Source organism: Trachinotus anak, unplaced genomic scaffold, assembly GCF_046630095.1.
Source record: "Trachinotus anak isolate AG129_WGS33_773 ecotype Australia unplaced genomic scaffold, CSIRO_AGI_Tana_v1 ptg000021l, whole genome shotgun sequence".
Classification (NCBI taxonomy): domain Eukaryota; kingdom Metazoa; phylum Chordata; class Actinopteri; order Carangiformes; family Carangidae; genus Trachinotus; species Trachinotus anak.
In genome coordinates this window covers 7,229,230-7,255,283 of record NW_027273872.1, presented here as the reverse complement: position 1 = coordinate 7,255,283, position 26,054 = coordinate 7,229,230, and the positions used below count along the sequence as shown (strand labels likewise).

The 26,054-nt window shown below is 41.1% G+C and overlaps 1 protein-coding gene across 2 annotated transcripts in view; it reads left to right on the top strand.

Moving 5' to 3' along the window:
• Positions 1-298: 298 nt before the first annotated feature.
• Positions 299-26,054, top strand: part of LOC139605593 (teneurin-3) — a 134,632-nt gene continuing 108,876 nt past the window's right edge. For both annotated transcript variants that reach the window (XM_071457201.1, XM_071457200.1), the window contains exons 1-3: positions 299-1,192; positions 12,911-13,397; positions 15,579-15,854. In XM_071457201.1, the coding sequence (XP_071313302.1) occupies positions 13,127-13,397; positions 15,579-15,854 (547 nt within the window). In that variant the 5' untranslated portion in view covers positions 299-1,192; positions 12,911-13,126. The remainder of the gene's footprint in view (positions 1,193-12,910; positions 13,398-15,578; positions 15,855-26,054) is intronic.

Here is a 26,054-nt window from a genome sequence, read left to right as displayed (position 1 = left end):
AGCGTGAATAACCGTGTTCCGTCAGAAAAGAATACATTTATTTACATCAGTCCGCCTCTCCGTTTGCCTTCCTTCTTGCCGGGGAAAAGGTGAGAAACTGGAGATTTGGAGAGGCAGCCAATTATGTGGCACCATAGGTAAGCTTTAATGAACAGCTTCTCAATACAAAAGAGGAAGAGGGCAGAGCAGGCGGAGGGAAACAGACTGAGAGGATGCTGTAAATCCACCTCTGCTCTGTTTCATGTTGAAGTCACTGAGATATTTTTTCCCAGCCGGTAATTGACTAAAAACGTGATCTTATCCAGTCGGTGGCATCAGGCTGACGCAGTCTAAGTTAGAGCAGGTCCCGCCTGTGAGGTAAATAGCGTGTTTTTCTACTAATGGAAACTTGTTTTCCGTCTTTTGCATGTTGTTTCCTGACTGGAGGTCGCAGTTGACCCTGGTTTTTATTTGGGGCCCTCAGCAGTGCAGCCAGCGCGGCGCTGATAGGCAGAGCAGCGGCGACGCCGAGGGGAGCGACGGGATGCGCAGTTTATCAGCTGACAAGTGCATATCGGACAAAAGAGCAGCTGAGCGGCGGCTGAGCCTCCGCGTCCTCACCGACTCAGTTTTCTGTGACTAAAAAAAACTAACAAAAAAAACCCATCCTGCACTGTTGTCGGACCACAGGAGACACATAACTGTGTTACCTCCTGAAAAGGGGGGCAGCTGAATTGCTGGAGAGAATTGCGGGGAGAACTGGGAAGATTTCTGACGGAGCTGGCAGCTGAAGCTCTCTCTCCCTCTCTCTCTCTTCCTCTCTCCCTCTCTCTCTCTCTCTCTCTCTCTGTGTGTGTGTGTCTCTCTCTCTGCTCCTGACACCACAACGCAGCACAACGCAGTCGCACTTACTATTCCGCACCGGGCACGGCTCGGTTTCAACGGCGAAAACAAGCCGGGAGGGCTTGTGCGCAGGATTGACAGCTGTGCGTGTGAGCGTGCGTGCGTGCGTGTGTGTGTGTGTGTGTTTGTGTGTGTGTGTGAAGAATTACAACTGTGTCGATTCTTCTGCAACGCGGGGCTGTTGTCGACAGGCGGACGCCGCGGCGCACTCTGCCCACCGCTGCCTGCAAGTTTGGACTAAAGCGCACCGCTGGAAGTTTGTGTGCCGCTGCCTCGGCCGGGCTCGCTGCAAGCTGAGGGCTTCGTGCAGGTCAGTGTGCTGTTGCTGTTTCATCATTTGCCTTGGCTCTAAATGGATGTCAGCCGCGCGTAATTTAAATAAATGGCAGAATCGGTGGCCCCTTGTTCAATAATGGTGTCTAATTTGGTCTGTACGCTCGGTTGCAATATCCCGAGTCCCCCTGGTAAGATGTGGAGCCGGGGCTCCCAGCCCCCTTTTCCCATCTTGCATCTCGATAAAATGAATTAGACCACACTTTGATTCACCCTCAGCTGAATTACCGCTTTAATAAGTACAAGTGTTGAGTAAGATGTATGCGTTTCTGAACGGCTCCAATTTCGGGGGGGGGGGGGGGGGGGGGATTCATCATAACCTTCAAGTTGAGCATCCACAAAGAGGCAGTTTGGAAAAGTCACCTCCTCAGCTTTAGAAAGTACCATTTGTTATCATTTTGTGCTCTCAAACATTTTGAAGGTCTTGAGTCTTTGTAAATGTCTTGTTAGAAAAACAAAGGTCGGCTACAGGAAGGGAAATGAAAAAAGATTTTTTTTGCTGCTGCTCTCTGTGGGATATAAAACTCAGTTTTTTAAATTAGTGGTGACAGTAACAACATAATCCTCCTCTCAGTCCCCATCGCCTCTCACCTCAGTGTCCTCCTCAAGACCTTTGCCCAGGAGCTGACACTGTGGGATGGCTGTGTTCCAAAAAGTGAATCTATCTGCACATAAAATGCAATATAAAAGCCTGAGCACCTCACACTGGGTGTAAATCACCTGCAGAAATAGCCCGCTCAATCCACTAATAATCCAAGTGCTGATGATCTTACACACACTCTCGCTAAACTGTACCACTTCTGTGGCTCCAGCCTCAGGTGCAGGAGGTGGAGAAACTTCATCAGAGCCTCTGAGTGAATTTGAAGAGAGGCCTCCAGGAAGGTTGTGTTTGGTACGGGGAGTCGAAGCCTCCTGGGTCAGTCATGCGCCAACTTTTGGGGTTATATTTTCTGCATTAGGAGAGAGGGGTATGTGTCTGGCGACCAGTGGATGGATATGCAACATTTGATTTGTGATTTTATTTAGTTTTTTTTTTTTTTTTTTTTTTTTTGTAGGAGGAGGATAATTTGAGGAGTTTTAGGAAGAGCTGTTCATTAAACCAAATGCTTTAGACATCAGCTGGGTTCATTTCCCGCTTTATTGTGTCTCAGCTATGTAACATGGTGACTTGTCTCAGTGCTTGGCACCAGCCAGAGAGAAACGATTTGATTTCACTGTGGCTTGGATGAGGCTAAACGCAATCTGCAAACACGCATCTGAGTCCACATGATAGTCCAGAAGGACACGTATATCTGTCCCGCTAAACTGATTTATGGCGGTTGTCTTTGAGTGCTGTAGAGGAGCTGCAGCAGTTGAGACCATTTTCTGTTTCCTACTCTTGCTTTGACAAGGACTGGGACTCCCCTACCACCACCACCACCACCACCACCACCCGCACCCCACCCTCCCATGTACCTCTATTATCGTAACATTTGAGTTTTGTTTGGTGTAAAGTGGCAGGTGTATTGTGAAAAATTTGTTTTAAAGGGATCGATATCCTCATCTCAATCTCCAGCCTTTGGCTGTGTCGTGGGCCACATAAGGATAAAAAAAAAAAAAAGAAAAAGGAAAACGACTCCACAGTGTCAGAGAAACAGTCTGTCTTCCTTGTGCTAGCCTGTAAAAGCATTACTGTGACATTTATTGGGTGATACTGAACATGTGTTTTTTTTTTTTTTTTTTTCTTATAGGGCACGAGAACATGAGTACAGTTTGCATCTTCTTTTTTCAAGCCACTGGTGATGATTTAAAATGACTTTCCTGAATTAGACATCACAGTTTATGGCACTAATGTTCATTTGACTGCCTCCGAATCCTGATGACTGAAGTGTGTTGTTACACACACCTGGAATGAGACGGTGCCCTGGTGAATATTAGGCTGTCGATTCATTTTGCACATCTCTACAGAGAAAAAAAAGAAAGAAAAATAAAAAAAACCTTTGTGTTTGTCTGTGCCACAATGAAGCACTGAGACATTAAGACTGTCTGCTGTGACCCTGTATTGAGGCGTAAGCCTATTGCCTCAGCTTCAAACTTCATTGCCCTTTAATCCCACTAATCAAAGCAGGTAACTACAATTTCTGATGCAGCCGAGAGCATGAAATTCTCGAGGTGATTTTTACTCCGCTTGTAGCTTAAAATCACCTAATTAATTCAGAAATATTAGAAGAACTGTGTACACAACACTGCCACTCCATGTTCCTATCCTTAAGTAATTTCCCCTTTCATTATTCCTGTGGAGAATTTAATATTCTGTGTGATGAGAGCTGCCTCCTTTAGGGATAATGTCGGCTTGAATGCTGGCCCTAAACAGTTTTATAGATTGTTAAGGGGCAATCAAGATGACTCCTCTCCCTCAGTAAAAATTACTCCTCGAAGATGTGAGAGATATGGAAGGAGACTCGATGTTCAGACCTGTACCTGTGAAATCCCACCTTATTACTTGTGGATGCCGACAGTGGCTCAGAAGATGACCTTATGAATTATAACATTTGATATGGCAAACAGCGTGGCCGAGTCGCCTGTTTCAACACATCAGAGCAAACACGTGAAGGGTAATGCAGCCTGACAAACTACCCACAGTTCCCTGAGCTCGACGGACTGGTTCCATGTCATATTTACTTTACATAATTGCCGCCCTCTAATCTGTTACTATTAACACACAGCCTGCCTATTGTCTCCTGCACCCTCTTCTCACCTGTTTTCTCTCTTACTGCATTTTCCCCTTTCCTCCCACGAGAATAGCCAGACATCATGATAGATAGTTGGTGTGAAAGTAAAGCATGCCACGATGTGTTTAGGAGCTTTTAGAAATTTAAAGAAAACCAGGCTCCGAGCGATGGCGAAACCTCCACCAGCGGACAGACACGAGCATTTGCTTTTAATGACCTTAGGTCAGAGGATTATTTGGTTCTGGTGCAGCAATGTGATCCACACAGAAGAGTTCAGCCTGATGCCTGAAAAAAAAAGATGTTTTTCCTGCAAGCTGCCAAATTATAGTTGAAAGTCACCCTAGGATTTGGGGGGAGGAGATTGCATGTTCTTGAAATGTGCTTAGAGTAGGGATATTTAGTGACAGGACTTGATGCATTACTGCTGTGGACCTTAACTACATTGTATGCTGCACGAGAGAGAGGAAAAAAAACAAAACAAAAAACATGTTATGGATGCAAGCCTTTTTAGGACTGTATATGCTTTATGCTGCCTCTGAAGCCATGGTGGTGTGCTTTTAAATTACTTTATAGAACAGATTGGTATTTTTTTTCTTCTCCCAGTTTACACCCATCTTTTATTAAATTAAAATATGGATGCCTCAGAGAGTTTTATATTAGCCTTAAAGCATTAAAGATGTATACATGTATTTTCCATTGTGAATATCTGCTCAGTATAATGTGATACCTGCCACTGCATTTTCATTTGAAAGAAGAGGGGAGTGTTCTCATGGGAGCAGATACTGTACTTGCTTCATGGCTATTAAAGACCCACTGCATGACCTAATGTGTTGTGCATCGCATGAATTGATTCCCGCATCTCATTGCGAGCAAACGTGCAAATATGCTGTGGGTAATGTACATGCGTAGGTGTTCGTGGACAAAACAGCCGAGCTGGTAATTGTTAAGGACAAAGTGGAAGCCATTCTTTAGCTGGGTGTGGGTTACTCAAAGCCAAGAAAAGCAAATATTCAAAGACGACAGCTCTCGGTTTTGTTTCACACATTTACTACTGCTCTGTGGCCAAAGCTGGCTGAGATGAAAGTCGCCTGCGATTAGCCACAGGATGCTGTCCTGCTGGTCCAGCTCTGGGAGCAACACCGCTTCACACTGTTGTAACCTACAGATTAACATTTATGGCTCAGCATGCTCCGGTGGACTTTCTGGGTCAAGACCAAGTGGCAAGATTGAGGAGTGGGACTGACTATGTGACAGTGCTACTCTCCCCTGCGCTCCAGGCTGAGTCTGTCGGCGAGCGCCAAACAGAAATGTGCTTAGTTCTGTCATAGGGAGAACAAAATAGAAATGCATTGTGCTCTCTGCTTGTGAAAATTGCTCTGAGTGAATAAATACGCAGCTTCTAGGTGCAGGCTTTGTGGAATACAGACATTATCTTCAAAGTCAGGAAATCTTACATATTTAAAGGACATTACTTGGCAAACACTTTCTGCCACTAGCTGCCACACATGAGCAGACTTATATATTGTCCAAATATTATTTGGATGCGACTTTTTTATTTTTTAAAAGTTAAAAACATTTTTGTGCCCTTCATGGGGCCTGAAATTCTAAAGACAGATTTTTTTTTTTTTTTGCTGTAATTGCACAAAGGAATATTAGCTCTGTAGGAGGCTTCCCAGAATAGCTTCAACCTGCCAAGGGCCTCAGGTCTGGTCTTTTGTGGCCCCTGGACAGCCCAGTGGGAAGTTGGGCGTCAGCTATGCTTGTCGATAGAGCTGCTTGACGGCCTCAATAATTCAGTTGATGCGACCTCTGTGATGCTGAAAGCTGCAGGTCTGGCGGGGTGACGGGGAGCGATGATGGGGACAAGGCGGAGGCGCTGGTTCACGTGGAGAGCCAGTCAGCAACACTTCCTCTGTCTGTTTATTGTCAGCAGGGTGGAAGAGAAGAAAATATTGAATATCAGACCATTGAGGAGTGTAAAACTGGCGCCTCAGAGTCAGTGTAATGGTATACAGGTCAGCAATCTTTGACTTCCAGTGGAGAGCCGTGTGCATTCTGAAGTTGGTCTCAGCCAAACGCCACAGGGCAGACTCTCCAAGTTTCACCCCTGGAAGTAGAGAAACCAGCGCAATGTTGGTGAATTTTCAGATTGATGTTTCTTTAATAAGGCCTGCAGTCTCTCAGTATTCTGATAGTGTGCCATCATGACCTACATACTCCTTAAAATGCTGACAACTGGAGAATAAAACCCTCCAGTTTCTTTATGTATTGTGTGGTTTGTATGCCACCATATGCCTAAAGATAAAACACACTCAATTGATTATTCTCTGTAAAATGCAAAAAATTTATTTCACTGTGTGCATGTCCTTTGTATTTCTTCTAATTTCATATTATTAAAGTGAGTATTTTGATTCCCTTGGTAATGGTAACTGGTCAAAGTGTGTGTGTGTGTGTGTGTGTGTGTGTGTGTGTGTGTGTGTGTGTGTGTGGGGTGGGGGGGGGGTGTCAGGTTTGATATTTTCCAGCAGTCGGAGTAGCACTGGAGTGTTGCGTTCCGATCACAGTATTGAAGCTTTCCCTCATACTCTTCAGTTTTCTGCCACTATTTATACAATTGCAGTGTTTCCCACCCCCCACACTCCCCACCCCACCACCCCACCTGCACATGCAAAAATAGGGAGGGTTGGCTTGTCGTGCAATCATGTGAGATGCATTTGAATGACACCCAATGTCAGCACTTTAGATATCTCTCTCTGCATTAGAATTTTTTTATCTGGTAGCCAGGTTTGTATGCTCCCAGCATTTCAAATGTAGTTTTGAGTAATGACTTTCAGCCACTCTCTGAGTGCTCTGTCGATGGGCTATAGTAGTGCTACAATAACGTCTCCAGATGTCTAGATTAGGCCGTCAAGCAAGACCAATATTTGATTGAGAATTTGTAATTAAAAAAAATAAAAAAGCACTGCTCGTACTAAATAAATAAATAAGATACCTGCAGTGATTCCCTTTTCTTCCTCAGGCTCATCGAAGGTCTCAAAGCCATTTTCTTTTGTTTGCTAGGTATATTGTGGACAGATATGATGTGAAATTCATTCTTTCAATCACCCTCTGTGGCTCTGTGATTGCTCTGTAGCTTCATTACAATGCAGCTGCAGTATCACCGCAATTTAATTTATTTCCCTAACAATGTGTTGATCGTGGATTTGCCTGTAAATTGCCACATGTCTGTGGAGTTGATTTTATTTTTGCACACCATGGAGTCAATTCATTATGAGTAAGCATTAGTTGACAATTGTTGACACCATCTTGCAAGATTCTCAATTAAGCGAATGTACATGAACATCATTACTTCCTTAGATCCCCTGTGTGAAATAACACTGCTGTGATACCAATTTGAGAGAATTGCAGACTGTGGCCCATTGAATTAAGACCGTCTGGTGTAATTGGGTGTGTGATATGAAAGGCAGCACCTATTTTGATAAGAGCTGGGTTCAATACTAGTAGCCTTGGATACAGATAAACGCTGGAGACTGTATGTGTGAATGCACTGAATAACCTGCTATTACCATTCGAGATAGAGGGAGTTACTGCAGAAGAAACATTATAAAATCCTGCTTATTTTATATTCCAATTGTCCACACCCAACAATTACATTTTAAAAAATGAATTTGGCTGTGCTTGCGGTTTTCCCGCTAAAGATTCAATGAATATATAACTCATGCTGTCACTGGTGAAGGGTTATTTGGAGGATTTGTAAACATCCCTGCTCAGCTTATTATGTTGTATCCTGGCACTGGCAGATGCCTTTTTTTTTTTATTTAATTCACACAGACAAATAAAGCGAACAATAAAAATGGTTAGGATTAGACGCTGACCGTTATGATTTACCAGTGACAGACAAAAAAAAAAAAAAAAAAAATAGAAATCAAAACACTGAGTTCAGCACAGCTTTTTTGGCATTTTGTTTTTCATAGTCAAAGTAGCTTTGTTTGTCTTCTAAACTATGAGGGATAAGGCTTCGAGCTCGGTGTGTGTGGAATAATCTGAAGTGGCTGTATCAGAGATTTGCATCACTTTACTCACTTGTGAATATTCTGCATCATGCACTGAGACAAGAGACTTAGCATGGAGTAGGATTTCATCATCTTTCCTTAGAGTCTCACTCAGTGCAGTGAGCTCATCCATCACCAAGAAATGCTAAGGATATATATGCCACTGAAATTTAATTGTTGGTAAATGCTGTCATGATTTTGTTTGCTCACTTTCTTGCTCTGTCTGTTTGTATGACATTCGCTTATATGGTCAATGAATGCGCATATTTTAAGATGAAGAAATCGCAAAATCAAGTAAAAGAAAAAACCTTCCTCCCATACAGGACCATATAACCCAATTAAACAACAAGGAAACATCGCGGTAGTTGATCAGATCACCTAGAAACTCACATAGAGAATTCAGATAATCAAAAATTGATCATCATCTCTGTGATTTGTCATGTATTTTTAGGTAATAGTTCACTTCTTGTTGCAGCAAGGGATTCAGGCATTGAGCCTCGATAAAGAACGAACACAATCTGGTTCAGATGGCATCCAGAATTCACAGAGTCTGGGCAACGTGCTGCAGACAAACACTTCTGTGTCTCCAAAATCACTGGTGTCAGGGGGAAACAGGCAGCATCTGATGGAACACTGCCCTGGTTCTCCCTCTCCCCTTCTCCAAGCGCCGGGAGGCAAGAAAGACGAAAAAAAAAAAAAGAAGAAGAACTGAAGAGAAACTGAAAGAAGAGAGGGAAAGAGGAGCGTCAAGGAGGAAAGGGAGAGAGACTCGACAAGATGAATTATGCAAAGCTGTCAGAGGCGGCTATTGTTGGAGGTGCTGGCTGTGTTAAAGGGAGCCAGTCCTGATCTCCACCAGCTCCATCAACCACTCTTACCACTCCCCATGGCTGAGAGCCGTCTGATCTGTGCTCCGGCAAATGGCCAACAACAAGATGAGAAGGGCGGGGTGGGGGGCAGGGGGTGGTGGAAGTACGGGCCGGGGCCACTCGGTGACAGGTGGATTGTCTTGGAGGGACACACCAGCGACGACAAGTACGCTCTTCATTATCGTTATTTACAGAGGTCACCGGCAGGGAGATCTGAGCTGATACGAACAGCAGCCCCACGGAAATATAATTACCGAACAAAGGCTTAGGCAAGATTTGCCATTTCAGCATTCTGGTCAGCGCTGGCGACTCCTGTTTTGCAAAATGCTTTGTGTGCTGAAGTCAGGGGTGTGTGCCAACTCAGTTTCAGCAGATGTGTTTGTTTATTCAATTTGTTCTGCACAGAACTCTTTATCAGGTCCAAGGCGTCTTAGAAATAGAGCTCTGAGATTATTTGCATTGTTGATTGTTGTTTAAAAAAAAGAAAAGTCAAAATTTCTTTTACCACAAGGTGATGTCTTCAGATCACTCCCACGTCCAGCCAGCCGTCCAAACGATGATGAAAATGATCTAAAAGGAAAATACATCTAACACAGAAACCAGCAGATGCTTGCTTGTTAAGCCACTTTAAAAGCAGTAAACATGTATTTTCTCCATCAGCTGCTTGTTATGAAAAACTGTTTCCCAGTCAAACACTTGATTCTCTGCAAAAGTTGGAACTGTTTTGTTTATTTCAGAGATTTCATTTAATTCCTTTAACTTTCCATGTCCATCTAACTGCTCCAAAGTGGGTGGAGCTTAGGTGGGAAAATGTGATGTCATGTACTTCCATGCACCAATCAGCATTCAGCAACGTTTGAATCAGAATCTGATGATGACACCCACGCAGTCCTGAGGAAGCAGATGAGCTGGATGTTTCAGAGTCAAACAAGATATTTTTCTTTTTTAATTTGATTGTATGTTATTCAGTCTTAAAGCTTTTAATATTATAGAGAAATAGTTATTATTTATCTTTAATTATCAGAACTGTTGTCAATTTGTTACGGATGCTAATACTACTATACTAATACTAGTGATTATTCTCAGTCGTTTAGTCTGTTCCTGTTGACTTTCAGTTCAGCTCTATTTAGAAAGTTGCTCCCCTTGCTTTGAGCAGCAAAAAACGAAACCAAAAAACGTTTTTATGAATAACATATTGAATGTCATTTGAAAAGTGTCTAATTTTGTATAAAACAACTTAGCGGTTCCAAGATATCTTAAAAAGGTTGCTATCCCCTTTAGTCATCTCTTTTAGATCGTCAAGACGGTAGCATTAAACATACCCTCTCTCATCTGTGATTAATAGCATACTGTATGTCAGACATGAAACAAGTAAATCTCACTTAGATCCTTGAAACTTCTCCAACTGCAATGGAGAGCCAATTGACTTGGACACAGTTCTTCACACCACATTATACAGATGGTTTATGGCTTATGCTTCAAAGAAGTGCAGAGGTGTAGGACAGTACCAGGCGTCGAGGGGACTGTACTCAACTGGCCTGGGAGTCGTTGCGATGTGTGTGGAGCTGCGCTGCGTAGATCATGAATTGTCTTTTTCCCTGCCTCACTGGCTCGCCAGAGGACCTCTGCATGACACTAATTTTGCAGTGTCGACTGTTCCGCTGAGCGGTCATGGGTGACTGACTGTCCTGATTTAACTGCATGATCAAGGCTAAAAGGGAATGTATAAGTGAGTGATACTGGAAAAATTCTAAAAAAAATTAAAAAGAAAAAAAAGAAACATGGATTTACAAAAGATTTCATGATTTTAATGAGCTGCGGAAAAGATGGCATCCTCAGGTGTCTGAATAAAGTAGGAATGTTTATATGGGGACTATGCCTGGTCACTCAAGGGCTTATAGTTGATTGGGACACAAATCTAATTCCTCCTATAGAGGAGGTTTGTGGCTCAGTGGGTTGGACTTGTGGCATTAGCTGTTTATCAGACGTCAAATCTCTTTACAAGTCCATAAAGAAGAGGGGGGTCGTAATCAGGGAGGCTTCTGGGCGTGTCTGCTTGCACTCGTCCTGTACATTAATCTGCCAATCTGGATGGTTGTGTACAATTTCCTGAAAGTGATGAGATGTGAGTGAGATGTCCTGTGGCATCGTAAAACAAGTGTGTGGGGGGTAGCGTTCAGAGTTGAGTGTCAGGGTTACGAGAGAGTGTGTCACTGATTGCATCTCAGCCCATCAGGGAACAGAATGATATCCAGCAACTCTGAGAAAGAGGGGGGAGGGGGGGAGGGGGGGGGGGGGGGGGGGGGGGGAAATAAAGAATCCTAGAAAAGCTCACAATTTTCATTATCCCTGCATCCTGTACTCCGCCCGCCACTGCTTCAGGTTTTTGGGGTCGTCTCTACGGGGCTGGTGCTGTGTTCCAGCGCGACAGTATGCTTTCCTGGCTTCATTGGAAGGTTTTGATGCTTGATGTGAAACGAAGTAGATCTCATTTGGGGAAAGAAGGAGTCTGATACTCTAGTCTTACAGCTCAGCCAAGAGAGAAATGAAAGTGTGGTGTGTGAGTGTGAGCATGAGTGTGTGTATGTCAGGAGGCAGTGGAAAATGGCTGGTAATAAACACTTGAGACAAAACCGGGACTCCCATCCATATTCCGCTCAAGGTTTTTATTTATTTATTTATTTTCTTTTGCATATTAGTCACATTCCCATCCCCCCTGTCCACATTTTAAAGAACTGTCTCCACCTGAGAGAGTCTTCTCTGAATTTTCAACAAGTCAAGGATTATAACTCTGACATGTTTAATGTTTGAGAGCACAGAGTCAAATTATGTTTTTAATGCGAGGCACATACTCACTCTGTGCTGCGGTCAGGGAGGCTGGGTCATACAGCTGGGTCATGGGCAGTGTTATTGACTGCTCAATCAAAAAGCAGTGTTCAGGTTTGTATTCCTACAGAAATATGTCATCTCACTCTTATTCTGCTCACTTATGTGTAATTTCCTGGTTAATTTGTGTATCTGCACACTATCAGTCACTCTGGCTAATCCACAGATCCAGGTTTTTACTGGGACTACCTCCTACCAAAGAAGTAGTCCCTATGAAAGCTGCTACTCCATTCACTGGGGACTGTCTAAAGAAACAGGGCTCTGTTTACTGACAAAGAAATTTCTGTTGAATTTTGTTATGATATCTTTTTTTCAATGCTTTGAGCACCTTGAATGAAGTTCCATTCATCTCCATTGGGTTTGAATGGAGGCAGAAATCTCGAAAATTGGACAAATCAAACCAAAGGTAGATACAAGCATGGTGAGATAGCAGTTGAGCTAAGAGACAAAGAGTACTTTTAACATCATTTTAATACTAGTAAAGAACATTTACATTTTTTTGACTATCACAACATGTATTCAGTAATTATGCATTTTTCATTGAAATGTGCCATCGTCTGCCATCATTGCTATTCTGTGTGTATAATGTGACACTGGGTTAACATGCATGGCGTGGGTCAAAATTATAATTCTGTATGAGGCACAGTTTAAATTAAAAATTAAAGCGCGATATGATGGTGTCAAAAAGTCACTGGCCACCGTGATGTGTGACTTATTGATTTATGTGTCATTTAACCAGCATTTAATAACCAGCCTCATCCACTTGGTGGCTGTTAATTTTGGGCCACATTCATGGGCAAAATTAAAACCTCCTGTAAAAAAAACTGCACGTTTGACTGAAAAGAGTATTGTGTGAATCCACAATCAGTTTTTTGTAAAATTGCTTTTGCTTGATTGATGTGGAAAAATTGTGTGTCTGAAGGACGACTTTTAAAATCGCCACTCTCCAGATGAACTTGATTTTAAAGGCTAAAACGGGCGGAATGAAAAAGTATTTCTTCTTTTTAAGAGGGGAAGTCATGTATGGCAAGAGTTCACGGGTGAGGTTTCAGGGATGGGGAGGTATCAGTGGGGGTGGGGCAGTGAGAAGGGGATAAGTGTGTGCTTTTGAAGATGAAGCAGATGGATTAGTGTTATCTGAGCTCCTTGCTTCCTTTCCTCTTCTCTCTTTCTCCAGGTAGAGTGGCTGGAGGACTGAATGGACTGAAGAAGTGACCGACAAAGGTTGAGAAGTGGGGTGGGGAGTTTGGGGGGTGAAATCGGCACAGGACGTGAATCACAACAGGAGAAGGAAGAGGAGGGGGCGAAAAGAGAGAAATAATCCACTGCCGAGTGTCTTGGGAGAGCGTCGGTGGCGAAGGGGAGGGAGTTGGATACCCAGCATGCAGGCAGCATGGAACGGGTGAGGGAGCAGCGGCCTTTCTGCTCGCTGTCCAAGAGCCAGAGAGACAGAGAGAGGGACTGCGAGAGAGACAAGGATCGAGAGCGCCGTTACACCGCCTCCTCGGCTGACCGGGAGGAGGGAGCCTGCCGCGTACCCACTCAGAAATCCTACAGCTCCAGCGAGACGCTCCAAGCCTTTGACCATGACCCTTCACGAATGCTGTTTGGAGGCAGAGTCAAGGAGATGGTCCACAAGGAGAGTGCAGAGTACAGCAGGCCAGGTTAGCAAGAGCAAACGTTTACTCGAGCCGTCCCACAGTAGGTCAGTGTTTGTCAGACGAATCTCCATAATATGAGCTAAGTGGAGTGGTTATTAAGGCTGCCAGAGATAAGTGGGGGACGGTTTCATTTAACTTTAAGACCCATATTATGAGAGAGTGGTAGCTTGAAAAAAAAAAAAAAAAAAAAAATTAAATAAATAGGCGTGATTTTTAATTAGAAGAAACCTCTGCATTTGAATCAGCATCTTGTAGTCTTATGTTCTGAAGAGGAAACTTCAACAGTAACTCTGAGATCCCAGTTTGTTAGAGTTTAGTAAATTCAACAGACGGAATCCTTATATCCACGTCTATTTGCTGATGTTTAACAGAATAAAACGTCACCAGTAAATGAATGTGGATTCAAGGATTTTGTTGTTTGTTGTGTTTATAAATTCTCCCATCCTACAGCTTTATATTGAACTTAATCTGTGCAAGTCTGATAAGAAATAACAGTATAAAGCCAGTGTGTTAGACAGCAGTAAACACAATTAAAGAATGTCAAACAAAGGCACAGTTTTTTATTTTCCTAAACTTTGAGAGAAAACTCACACTGGGTGTGATCCAGTGGGCCACTCTGACCTTATAAAACATTCGTACCCTGGTGGACTATGTTAAAATAATAAGGAAAAATGCTCAGTAAATAACCCTCTCCTTTAATTGGCTGTTGGAAAGTGCTTTAATTTCTGTAATTAAAAAGTTTGAGCAGTTTATTCTATTTTATTGCGCTCCTTTGGCTCATAAGATTGCAATTAGAAAATCTATCCATTACTCCCTTACATTTTCTTGGTGCTAATTGGTGCTCATTTTAGAATTAATGGGATTATGATGAAGTTGTGGGAAGAATGCTAGTTTTCTTTATTTCTTTTCTCAAATCTGGGCATTTAATGTTAATGACTGTTTCTTACATCTCTTACATCATCACAGTAAATGTCAGATTCAATGTGAGTCATGTAGGAGTGAAACAAGAGCATATTGTGCATAAAGGGAGTGTAGACACTATATCTGCTCATTGTGTGTGTGTGTGTGTGTGTGAGATGTATGGAAATATGTACTATCTAATAATCATTTAAAATGCATTTTAATGTGGGGAATTCTATTTTCTGTAATATCTAAACATTAATCATTTCAGACATGTGACACTGACTCTAATTAGGTTTTTTATTTATTTTATTTTTTTGCACCATTTCCAACACAAAATCCACTACAAAGGGATTAGTGAAAGTATAAAATCCCAAACTTCAAAAATAAAAACATCTGACCTTGGAATTTTCAAAATCAATATTAATCAATAACATTGCAATATCAGTAGTTTTTGTTATCTAAATGAATGGATGGTACATATGAAGTTACATCTCAAAACATTTAAATAAAAAGATAAAAGGGATGAGTTGGAAGAGTTTTAGCTAAAATCATTTTAGTTTCAGCTTAATAACAGAAACATGTTTGACATGGACTGTTGGTGCGATAGTGACCATAAAGCTAAAAAAATATAATCTGTGCTACTTATTATGGGTTTTAAATAGATTATAAGAGGTGAGTGAAATATGAAGAATATGTCCTTATTTGTTACTTCAGGGACTTCTCAATGAGGTTAACATGAGGTATTTTTGTTTACTGGCAATATACCTGTGTCCTATTTTAAAAATAAATTAATATATTTTGCTGCAGTGTCTTTGAATGCATGGCAGGCTATTATTTTATTGCCAGTCGACAACAAAGCCTTAATTACAAATGAAGACAAAATTATGGTAATGACTTATTGTGAAACAGGCTGCGTCTGTAACAGTTTCTGTAAACTATGAATGATAAGTTGGGGGGTAACATTTTTCGTTCATTTTTCACATGTCTAGATTAACCCAGCAACCTTGATTTCCGGTGATCTGTTTTGGGTTTGAATTTTAATGTCAACCTGGGTAATGTTAAAATACGTATTTTCCTACTTTAGAGCTGATGCTTTTGGGCATCTTGGTAAGTTGATGAGTGTTAAGTGGCCTGGGAGAATGTTGTAAAAGCTTTAATTTACCAACCCCCTCCCCTTCCCCCTAGGCTTATGGGTTAAGTGTTTTTTTAAATAGCCCTGCTCTTGGCCATTAACTGCGTTGTTGCTTGGTTTGTTAACTTTACAACTTCTGTCATTCACAGGGCAGACATTTTCGTTGAGGCAGCTCGGGATCTGTGAGCCATCGGCTCGCAGAGGCTTGGCTCTCTGCCCTGAGACGGGCCTCTCCCACCCACTCAGCAGCTACTCCAGAGGACCGGTCGCTACGGAAAACCATGAACCTGTTTCACCGGAACGTACCATGGCTCTTTGGGGAACGGGGGCAAAGTCTGGGCAGAATTCATGCCTCTCCAGTCGCTCTAACTCAGCGCTCACACTCACTGACACGGAAATGGACAATAAATCGGACAATGAGATGGGTGAGTAGGGCACACGTTTCATTCTTTTATCTTTAAAAAGCTTATTTGTTTGCGGCTCATGCTTTCATTGCTTTTCAAAGGGGAGAAATCACTAGGTAGGAAAAGCAGCAGTGGGTTGGATTATGGTTTGTGCTGGAGACAAGGTCCTGATTGGTGGAAGAAAGTGGGAGCGCGATTGGTGGGGCTGGTATCTGGAGAGGCATTTGCAGCTGCCTTTCTTTGGATCAAAGGCGTGATTCCTCGCCGCATGCGGAAAAGAATTTGGCCTTCCGATTGAGTAGTTGCTGGTCACCTGGTCCTTCTCCACAGGAAGCAGAGGAGTTTGATAAAGTTTCCCCATGGGCTAGCGTATAATCAAAGATAGCTTTGTGTGAGATTTTGCTTAGAAATTCTGCAGTGGTTGACTGGGCATGCACAATGGCTGATTAAATGGGTACAATGGTTTGAAGTGCAAATTTGATCATGCTGGAAACCTGAGATGGAGGATTGAGGCTCTCTATTTGAAAAGGGCAATGTATATAAGACAGCTGCAGATACGCAGTGTTGTTAAATTCACTCTGTTTTTTTAATGCTCTCTTGTTTATTCCTAAAAAAGGTTCATTTGCATCTTGGAAAATTATTTATATTTCTTCTTCTCTACTGTAAACTGGCATTCATAGCTGCTTTTCATCAGTATTCCTTCATTTAACACTCTTTTTTTTTAAATTAAACACTGCATCTTTTCAGCCTATGCTTTAAGTCAGTCATATTTTTCACCCTTCATTCAGTTTATCCTGTCAGCTTCATGTGTTTTTAGTGTCAATCTGTACAATTTCTTTTCAATTTCCTTTCTGATGTTCTGTGCTGCTGACATTGTACATCATTCATCATCATCATCATCATCATACTGTGAGCCATCACAATTATAACACATCTAATGTAAAGCTCAAATTATTTTAAGAAAGCAGTGATCTCAATGAGTGGCAGGCAGTTAAAATAATTAGGGATGATTACACTTCCGTGACAAGAACATTAAAGATAGGGTAAAAAGTGAAATGTCTTGTGTTCATGTGCTATCAATTTTTATTCTGAAAACACTGGCTACATTCTGACATTTGAGACAAGTCATTTTCTTAATGGCAGCATTCATCACAGTGAGCTTGTCTCCAGAGGGGGGCTGAGTAAGTCCTTTACCTTTTCAAAATGCCATCAGAATTCAAACCCGTGTATTTGTTCCAGTGTCTGGCCTTTGCTTTAGTCCAACACGCAATACACATTTATGAGTCACTGAAAGCTCAGCCTAACCACAGAGGTGCCGGTAAACATAATCCTCACCTCCTTAGCGCGCGGCTCCAGTCATATTTGTCGTTGAACACGCCAAGCATGAAACCATATCACCATTCACTGCTCCATTCTGCGAGACAACGCAGAGGCTGCTTTCAGTGGCTTCTCTATTGAGAAGTCGTCCCCACCCCCACCACACCCACCCCCACCACACACACACACACACACACACACACACACATCACCCTACGCCCCTTTAGCACACCTTCTCTGGAGTTTCTTTTTGGAAACATCTCAGGAAGCTGCAGCTGATTGGCTGTGGTTTGTACAGTGTCCCACTGAGACTGTATCTTACTTGCTGTTGTCTCTGTTAGTAAGTTTCATTAAAGAGAAAATAAACAATACCTGCTGGATCTTTATCCCACCTGCCACGCATTTTAATGCTGCTAAACACAAGAACACTTCAGAACTAATTTATATAAGTGTACGCTGGTATGTTTCTTTTAACTGCGCATCATTTTAATTTGTTGAAATTGCTCTGTAGAGAGAAACATGCAAGCTGTGGTGTAATTTCAAATTTCTTTTTATTAAACCGTTTTTGGGGCTAAAGCCTTTTTTCATCATTTAGATGTTGAGCTGGAGCAAAGAAAAACATTGCCACTCTCACCTACATACATCTTTGTAATTTTTTTTTTTTTTTTTGGTCAGGAAGCGTTGCACTTTTGACTTTCACTATTTAATGAAGCAGCTAAGAGAAATGACCCATCCAAAGGTTTCCATCAACTGAATATGCATGCAGAAGCTCCGACAAGGGGCCGTTCAGCCCCACTTATTCATAAATGAACTCAATATTTCATTCTAATTCGCTCTGTTCTACAGAGTATTCGACACAGACAAGTACCAACGCCTCAGCACATTAGCAGAGCGCGGAGTCTGCAAAGGAGGTCCACCTTTTTAAAGACGAAACCAGAGTGGTCATCTCGGAGGTTGGTGGCTCGAAATGATCCACCTGGGGCCACAGATCACAGACTGAATAAGACGATGCTGTTTTCTGAAGTGATGCGTTTGTATTTTTCTACTGAATATATTTCAGAAGACAGGAGCCAGCCAGTGAAAGGCTTAGCAGCTGAGGTCTGTGCCCAATGATTTAAAAAAAAATAAATAAATAAAATTTTTAAAAAATTAAACCCATGTGTCAACTTTTATAAAACATAATATCCAAATTTTTACTTCTCTTACGTTATAATTAATTAAATATTTTTTGAAAAATTTGTATCAATTATAACACATTATTTATGACACAACACGAAATTGTTGGAATTTAGTGAAAAAAAGTGGGGAAAAAAAATCTGTTAAGAAGCTTTCATTGATTTTGCACTTAAAATAATCCCCTGCCACTGGATTAATCCTTTGAAAACAAAATTGATTGATCAGGGTGTCTGATTATTGGTTTCCTAGTTGTATAAATGGCCATGTGGTCTTAAGCAGCCCTTGCACATCGTAATAGAAGACACCATCCTGTCCCTACATACAATTACGAGGCCAGTGTACAGCCCAGCTTACTTTGATCAAAGAAACAAAACCACATGAAGATATTCATAATTATTATATTAATATACTGTTAATTCCTCTTATTAAAAAGCACATGATTTTTTTTTTTTTTTTTTATAACCTTCTGAAAAATATTATGCTTATTAGTGACTCATTGATTTTCCTTTTAAATGTCTGCCTGCCGACATTGATGTTCTGGTACATACATTAAGAAGAAACTCCCCACGCTGTTTCTCCTCCTGCAGAAATTATTTAGTATCATGGCCTGTACGTGACAGTGATAGCTCGCCATGCACAAACTCAAACACCCACACATGCACGTGCATACATACTGTGTATACACACACACACTTATAGTACATATGCTCACTTACTGTCTCATGTTACATTAGCGCTGTGACATGTACCAGCTGTAAAGTGTTGCAACTTCATGTCTGTGGCGAGTGTAACTTTGCTTTAAGTGGCTCCCTGATAAAAAAAAAAAAAGGAAATGTTTGCTCTCAGCAGCTGGAGTGAGACAGGACTGAGCTGTAACTGCTGGAGATCAGGAGAGAAGTTATCCAGCTAAATCCCCGTTCACACAGCAACAGTATTATATTGACTCTTCATTTAATGAAATAATTAATACAAGTATTTGGTGAAATACATCTGTATGGAGCAATAACATTTCTTGAAATCACTGATACCCCATTTTAAAGTTTTCTACAATCATTTCTAAAGAATTTGTACCCTAATAATTTATTGCATAAAATGGTTTAAATGTATTTAAAATATTTCTATCTTTCTATGTATTTTTTATTGGTGATGATAGACATGCACATAGAGAAGCAAAGAATGCAAAAGAACTGCTTTCCAAACACTAGTTAAAGAGGGAAATACCAAGGAATGAGTTTCATATGTTGACCTCTGTCTTTACCGAAGCATTATTTGTGCTGGAAATCATGAATTTAACATTTACACAAACACTGGATTTGCATGGGTTGGAATGTGGGTCATTGATGTCCCTGGGTATTTCAGTCCCACGCAGGCAAGCTGTTGTCATTGAAATGTGTGGATTTTTTTTTTTTTTTTTTTTTTTTAACCTTTTTGGAAAATTAAAAACAGATAATGGGGTAAACCATGCCCTCTCACTTTTCATGTCAGGTTTGAATTTTACATAGATCCAATTTTATCCACCCTTTATAATTTAAAATGCCTTACATCTAAGATTTAGACCCTGAAACCGCAGGTGAACTCCTCTTTCTCTGTGCTCTGCTGCCAGTTCTGGTAGCAGATACAGAAAACAGTAAATTATAAATGAGGACAGAAAATGTTTTCATTTCAAAAATCGAACAAATCACTTTGTAAACAAAGTCAACTGTGGGATACACCTTTTCAATGGGAGTTGCCATTCTCCAGTTACCTGGCTTCTGCTCGCGCTTTACAGTGTGTTGTTTTAAGATTAAATGATCATAGTTTAGGTTAAATTGTTGCTCTGTAAATGTATAAACATTCATATTTTAGTCAGTGTCTAGCTGCTGTGTAAAAGTGAGCACAGCCATGGAGAAAGTTTTTTTTTAATTTTTTTTTCTTGCCCCCACTCTAATGTTGACTGCGCTGACTTCAGAATCAATATTATACCCCTCATAAAACATGAATGACTGCAGGAAACAGAAACATAGCATGGCCCAGTTGAGTTGTATTCCTAATAGGGTGTGAAAAAGCTCGCACAGACTTGTTAGGTACTGCAGCTACAGCACTGCAGTACCTCGTGACAGCTCTCCTCGGCTCTATAAACCGTCACACATGGGGTTTATCGTCGGTGGGAGAGGCTTGACGCCTGCTGACCTCTGGTTGGGAGACAGGGACTTCCACTGCAATGCCTGTCACCCTTTGTAAAGAAGCATCACTTGCTCTGGCCTGCGCCTTCTGTCCAGAGTCGTTTTTGAGGAAAATAGTGTCTCCCTTTCATGTTTTCATGGAGAATAGTGTGGATGTACCAGTCCCTTTTTCTATCTGTCTCTACTGCCATGTTCACATCCAGGACTGATTACAATGGGATGTATAAGAAAATAATTTCATAATTAATTTCATTTTGTGGAAGTCAGAGAGCCCCATTGCAGTTGTACACATTTTACACTTCAGTATAGCTCTCGGATTCATTGTGTGAGCAGTGCCAGTAAAAGGTTAATTAAATCAGTAGAGGAGTCACAGCAAAGTATGCTGTTGCACAGCAAGCACCAAAGGCTTTTTGGGTGGGAGTATGAAAGCGTATCAGACACCCTCTAACATGCGTCTCTGTGTGCATGTATTCATGTTCTCTCACTCGGCGCCTCTCCCTCTCCTGTGTCTCACGTACGCACGCGCACGCACGCGCTCCAGTATCTCACTTTGTTTCTCACACTTTATCTCTCCAAGATTAGAAAAATCAAGCAAAAGTGCAGACATGTGCACACACGCACGGGCGTGCACGCGGACGTCACGCTGACGAAGGTGACACACCATCTGTCAAACTCCTGCCTCAGATCTGCGCCTTGTATTGTGACAGTGGAATCAGTGTATTGATCGTAGCAGGCAGAAATCCTCCCTCACCACTTTCATAATTCAATATGGCACACGCAGACCACAGAAAAAGAATAAATAACATCAGAAAGGTTTTTTTTTTTTTTTTTTTTTGGTCAAAAGGACTGGCCATCTGTGACGTTTTTTGAAGAACACTCCAAACCTGGCAGAGAAAACATTTTCGGCATTTGTTAATCGGAGCTGCGAAGGTGTCTGAGCTTTATCGCGTGTCTCATCAAAAGAGGAGGCTTTGATTGCTATCATTTATTGTCATCACTTCCCTGCTTGCTGGCGCCGTCGCCAGTTAAGTGCTCACATTGTTAGTGCTTCAGGGTGACGGGGGGGTGGGGGGATACCGAAGCGGTGACGTGCCAAGGTGTCAGCAGGTGTTGTGCTCATCAGTCGTGTGTGTGAAAAGATTTCTATTTTGGAGTAGTTTGGAAAAAACGTGGTGGAGGTCAACGCCCCTGTTTCTGTGGAGAGCAAAGGTCAGTGACATTTCAAGCTTCATCCGAGCAAATCACAAACTGACCACTTATATGGGAACTTTGATTCATAGCATTTGTCCTCTTTTTTTTTTTGGTGTAGACACATTTGTGTGAACACATTTAACAGCACACGGTGAAAAAACTTTCTACCCCCCTCCACACAGAGTGGATGATCTGATTAGACTTTGGAGTGTCTTACTGTATAAATTTGCATCTTAAAAAGGCAAAACAGATTTTCTTGAAGCTACTATGCCCCTTTAATACTTAAAAGATACACTTCCTACTAACATCATCTATGTGAAAACACAATTTTTTTAGTATTAGTTTAGTAATAATCAAAATAGGACTGCAGTTTTCATTACTTATTACATATCAATTGTTTTTTCCAATTAATCAATTAGTCATTAGTCTATTAAATGTCAGTAAATTGTGAAAAACACTCATCACAACTTATCAAACCCCAAACTGATCTCATCCCGTCCGACATCCAGAAACCTAAAAACATTTGATTGACAGTGATATAGAACAGAAAAAAAACCCCCCAGCAAATCCTCACATTTAAGAAGCTGGAACCTTTTTGCATCATAAATGACTTTAACAGTTAATCTCTTCTCCAAATAGTTTCTGATTCATTTTCAACAAATTTCTAGAGAGTTTCAAGTGGAGCACTTATGTGTGTGAAGTAGACAGAAGGCATTTGGTATTTGGGTTAATCTGTCAGGGTTAGTGTTACATAGTCTGCAGAGATGCAGCTGCATCGTAAAAAGCTATTAACTCTGTCCAGCAACTATTTTCTGACACCTAATCGTTAAGTATCAACATTTGCCTCTCCAACTTAAGTTTCACCCGCTTTTGCCAAGCGTCGGTGACAACACTGTCTTAGCCCGCACTTGGCTCGGCCTAATCGCTTGCGGGTGCCAGACTGCAGGACATGTTATTACGATTAGGAATCACTCTGCAGTTGTCAATTAAGAGGGCCACTATTTACCGTCCTCATGAGAAAATGGCTCATTTCATTTCATCACACAGCTTAATTGAGTGTTTGTATTACCATGCAATACGGAAATAGTCAGGAAGTCATTTTATACTCTATGAATATCAATGCAAGAAACATGGATTAGCATGTAGTGCCTGTTGTATCCTTCATAATCACATGTATGTGTGGTGTCTCATCAGCCATCAGGGGCCATCAATATTTATCTGAACCCAGGAATCCGCCTTTACTCTCCTGAGGAAAAAAACAAAACAGAAAACAGACATATAGGGAAAGGCATATGTTACACTGCTTGCTTGTAAAGAAGTCATATCTTATTTTTTCCACTTATTGCAAGTTTAGGACAGTCAAGATATAGTATCTAGGTCTTTTTCCATTTCATATGTGCTAAAATAGATTTTCTTTCTTTTCCTGGAGTGCTAAAGGAACGTCGTCCCCAGACTTGCACCAACCCACCAATCTATTTGGTTTCATGTCTTCTTTCTTTTCCTCTCTCTTTTCTCTTCTCTATCTTGGGACTTAGGAATATTTTGTTATATCTGCTGTCATTGTGCAGCGGCTCTGACCTTTTGTGCTCCTTTGTATTGGATGTTGGAAATCCAAGTTGGAAGTTGGAAGTCAAGGTGACTCCTCTGTAGTGGTCTCATCTGAATGTAAAAGTGTCCCTGTTTTGCTTGTCGTACTCGTAGGATCATCTCATGTCACGCTTGCTTGTCTTTTCTCTAAACTGTTGGTAGAAAAAAAAAAAAAAGGTCTTTTGTCCATTGTTGTCTATGTGTCCTTGAGCAAGACACTGAGCCCAAAGAAGCTGTATAGCAGAGAGTGGCTATGAATTGAGCATAACATACATGTGAATAGTAGAACCACTTGAAACGCTCCATCATGGAGCAGGTATTTAAAGCTATAGGCTGCAGTGGTGTTAATAAGCCATCTCAGCAGTGTGTTAATTGGAAAACCAAAGTAAAACTGCAGTCATCTAAACTCAACTGCACTTTTAGATAGTCAAATTAAAGTGGCCAAGTATAATGAGGAAAATAGGGGCAAAAATATATGGTCTTAATTGTATTTGGCTGCTCTAATTTCCTTTTTGACATACACAATTAAGAGCACATTTTAACTGCGTATTATTACCACTGGATCTTTTCATTCGCAGTGGAAATGTGTTTTGAGTCTTTTATACATATCAATAAATGTTTCATTAAAGGGCCTTGACTTCAGTCAGGATTTCACAGAGTTTTCGTCATGTGAGTGTTTCATCGAGCTCAAACAATGCTACAAATCAAAGGCTTTCTGTCTCCATTTATTTTTAGTGTATCAAATACTCATTAATATTTGCCTGAATTAATAAGAGGGAGATTCGTACACAGAGCGGAGCCTGCAGGTCCCCCTCATGTTTTAAAATCCTGTTTATGTCTCTATCAATGTATAGTTTAATGATGATTCTCTTGAATGGTGTCTTATTACTGTCACTATAGGACAGAGGAAAGACGTTAAAATGTTCAGTTAAATTATTACTTATACACCCACAGCAGCTGGGAGGGTTACAGACATTTTGCACTGTTTTTTTTTTTTTGCCTGTCAGGCTCTATATTAGCTGTACGCGGCCTGAGAGGACAACCTGCAGACACTGCTCAGGGCTTAAAAGTGCTTTTCTCCTCCTATATAAATAAATAGATAAATATAAATATACTACAAATATAATACAAAGATAAAAGCAATAAACCACAGAGCTTCACTACAATAACCAATCAAAACCAATGGAATACACTGTAAAGTATAATACAAAACCTTTTTAATATAAACCCTTATTTTTTAAAAGACATCCTAATAATTGTAAAAACAAAATTAAAAAACCAGTCTGGCAGTATATTTATGTAAGTCATTATTTTTTAAAATGTATTTTATTTTTTTATTAGTTATTGATTTACATAATCATTAATTTTATTCCATGCCCTATTTAACCACGTAGAACGCTTCCAGTTAAAAATATCTATTAAAGTATGTATATATATACATATATATATATATATATATATATATATATATATATTATATAAAAAAACATTTTACAGCCTACAATTCACAGCAGCCTTTTCTTGAAGATTTCTTCACTTGAATTACTATACAACATTTTCCCAAGTGAAGCCGTTCATTGATCAGATTTTTATGTTATGTTATGTTGTTTTAAAGCCATTACAGACAGCGTGTACCTCTGCCGTGCAGATAAGACAACAATTAAGAGTGGCATAAAAAATGACTATAAAATCTGGTCTAGACGCTTTATTGTCGGCATGGGACATTTGTGGCTGAAGCATATTAAGACGAGTTTGGTTTTACCTGTGTTTTCAGATTTGTTTTATGAGGTTTTATTTAAGGAGCCTAGCAGAAACCACACACAAACCACAGAAAGGATAGTAAGTAGGCTTCTGATGAGACGTCCCCGTGGCTCCTTCAGGAGACGAGGGCAGGAGGCGGGGTCATCTAACACCCTGTAGGATCACCTCACGCTCGCGGCTTTCTCCACACGTCACTGCCGTTTCTGTCACTCTTTAGTTATGGCCACTGAACTATGAGAGAAACAGCCCAAAATAATCTCACTCGCTGATATTTGCATGAAATCTTGGCAGTTCTCTGCACTGGAGCAACGCCATCAAATCACCTTGTAAGCTGTTTAGGTGATGGGATTTTAAACATGTAAGCCTTATGTCACTGCCCCCCAAATTTCTAAGTGTGTTATCCAAGCTTAAAATAGTTTGTACAATAGAATAAAATAGATCACTGTTCCCTCAGAAGTGTGTTTTTTCAGGCCATTTTTGCTTTTCAGGGGGGAAAAAGGACCCCTGCTAAAGGACACGCTTATGGCTGTATAGAAGGGCTTCAAGGGCTGATTGGAAAGAAGCTGATGGCACAATGAAATCTAGGGGAACACACACACACACACACGCACACACTACAGCACCTACACACACTTCCTTTCCTTAAGGGAGAAAGGTCAGTATCCAGAGGAGGAAATGGTGAGCCATTGTTATGATTGATCACACGGCAAGGTCCAGGGAGGACGCAGTGTCACTTTCATTGTCAAACTCATTATACCGCAGAAGAAGATTCCCCCCCTCCCTGCTCTCATGTCCTTTCTCCCCAGCAGTCATGTGAAGAAACCCTTCCCCTGCACACGGAGACGAGTTGGGCACGTCGAAGGGGGATAGCCGAGTGAAATATGCTGAACACTCGCAATATTTTCAGACGCTACACTATATGCTGTGGTGGGGAATTGCATAATTTTGCAATGAGAGAGGAGCAGCTGAAAATACGGAAAAAGAGACAGAATTCCAAATGAGAGGTGCAGCAGTTCTCACTTGGTAT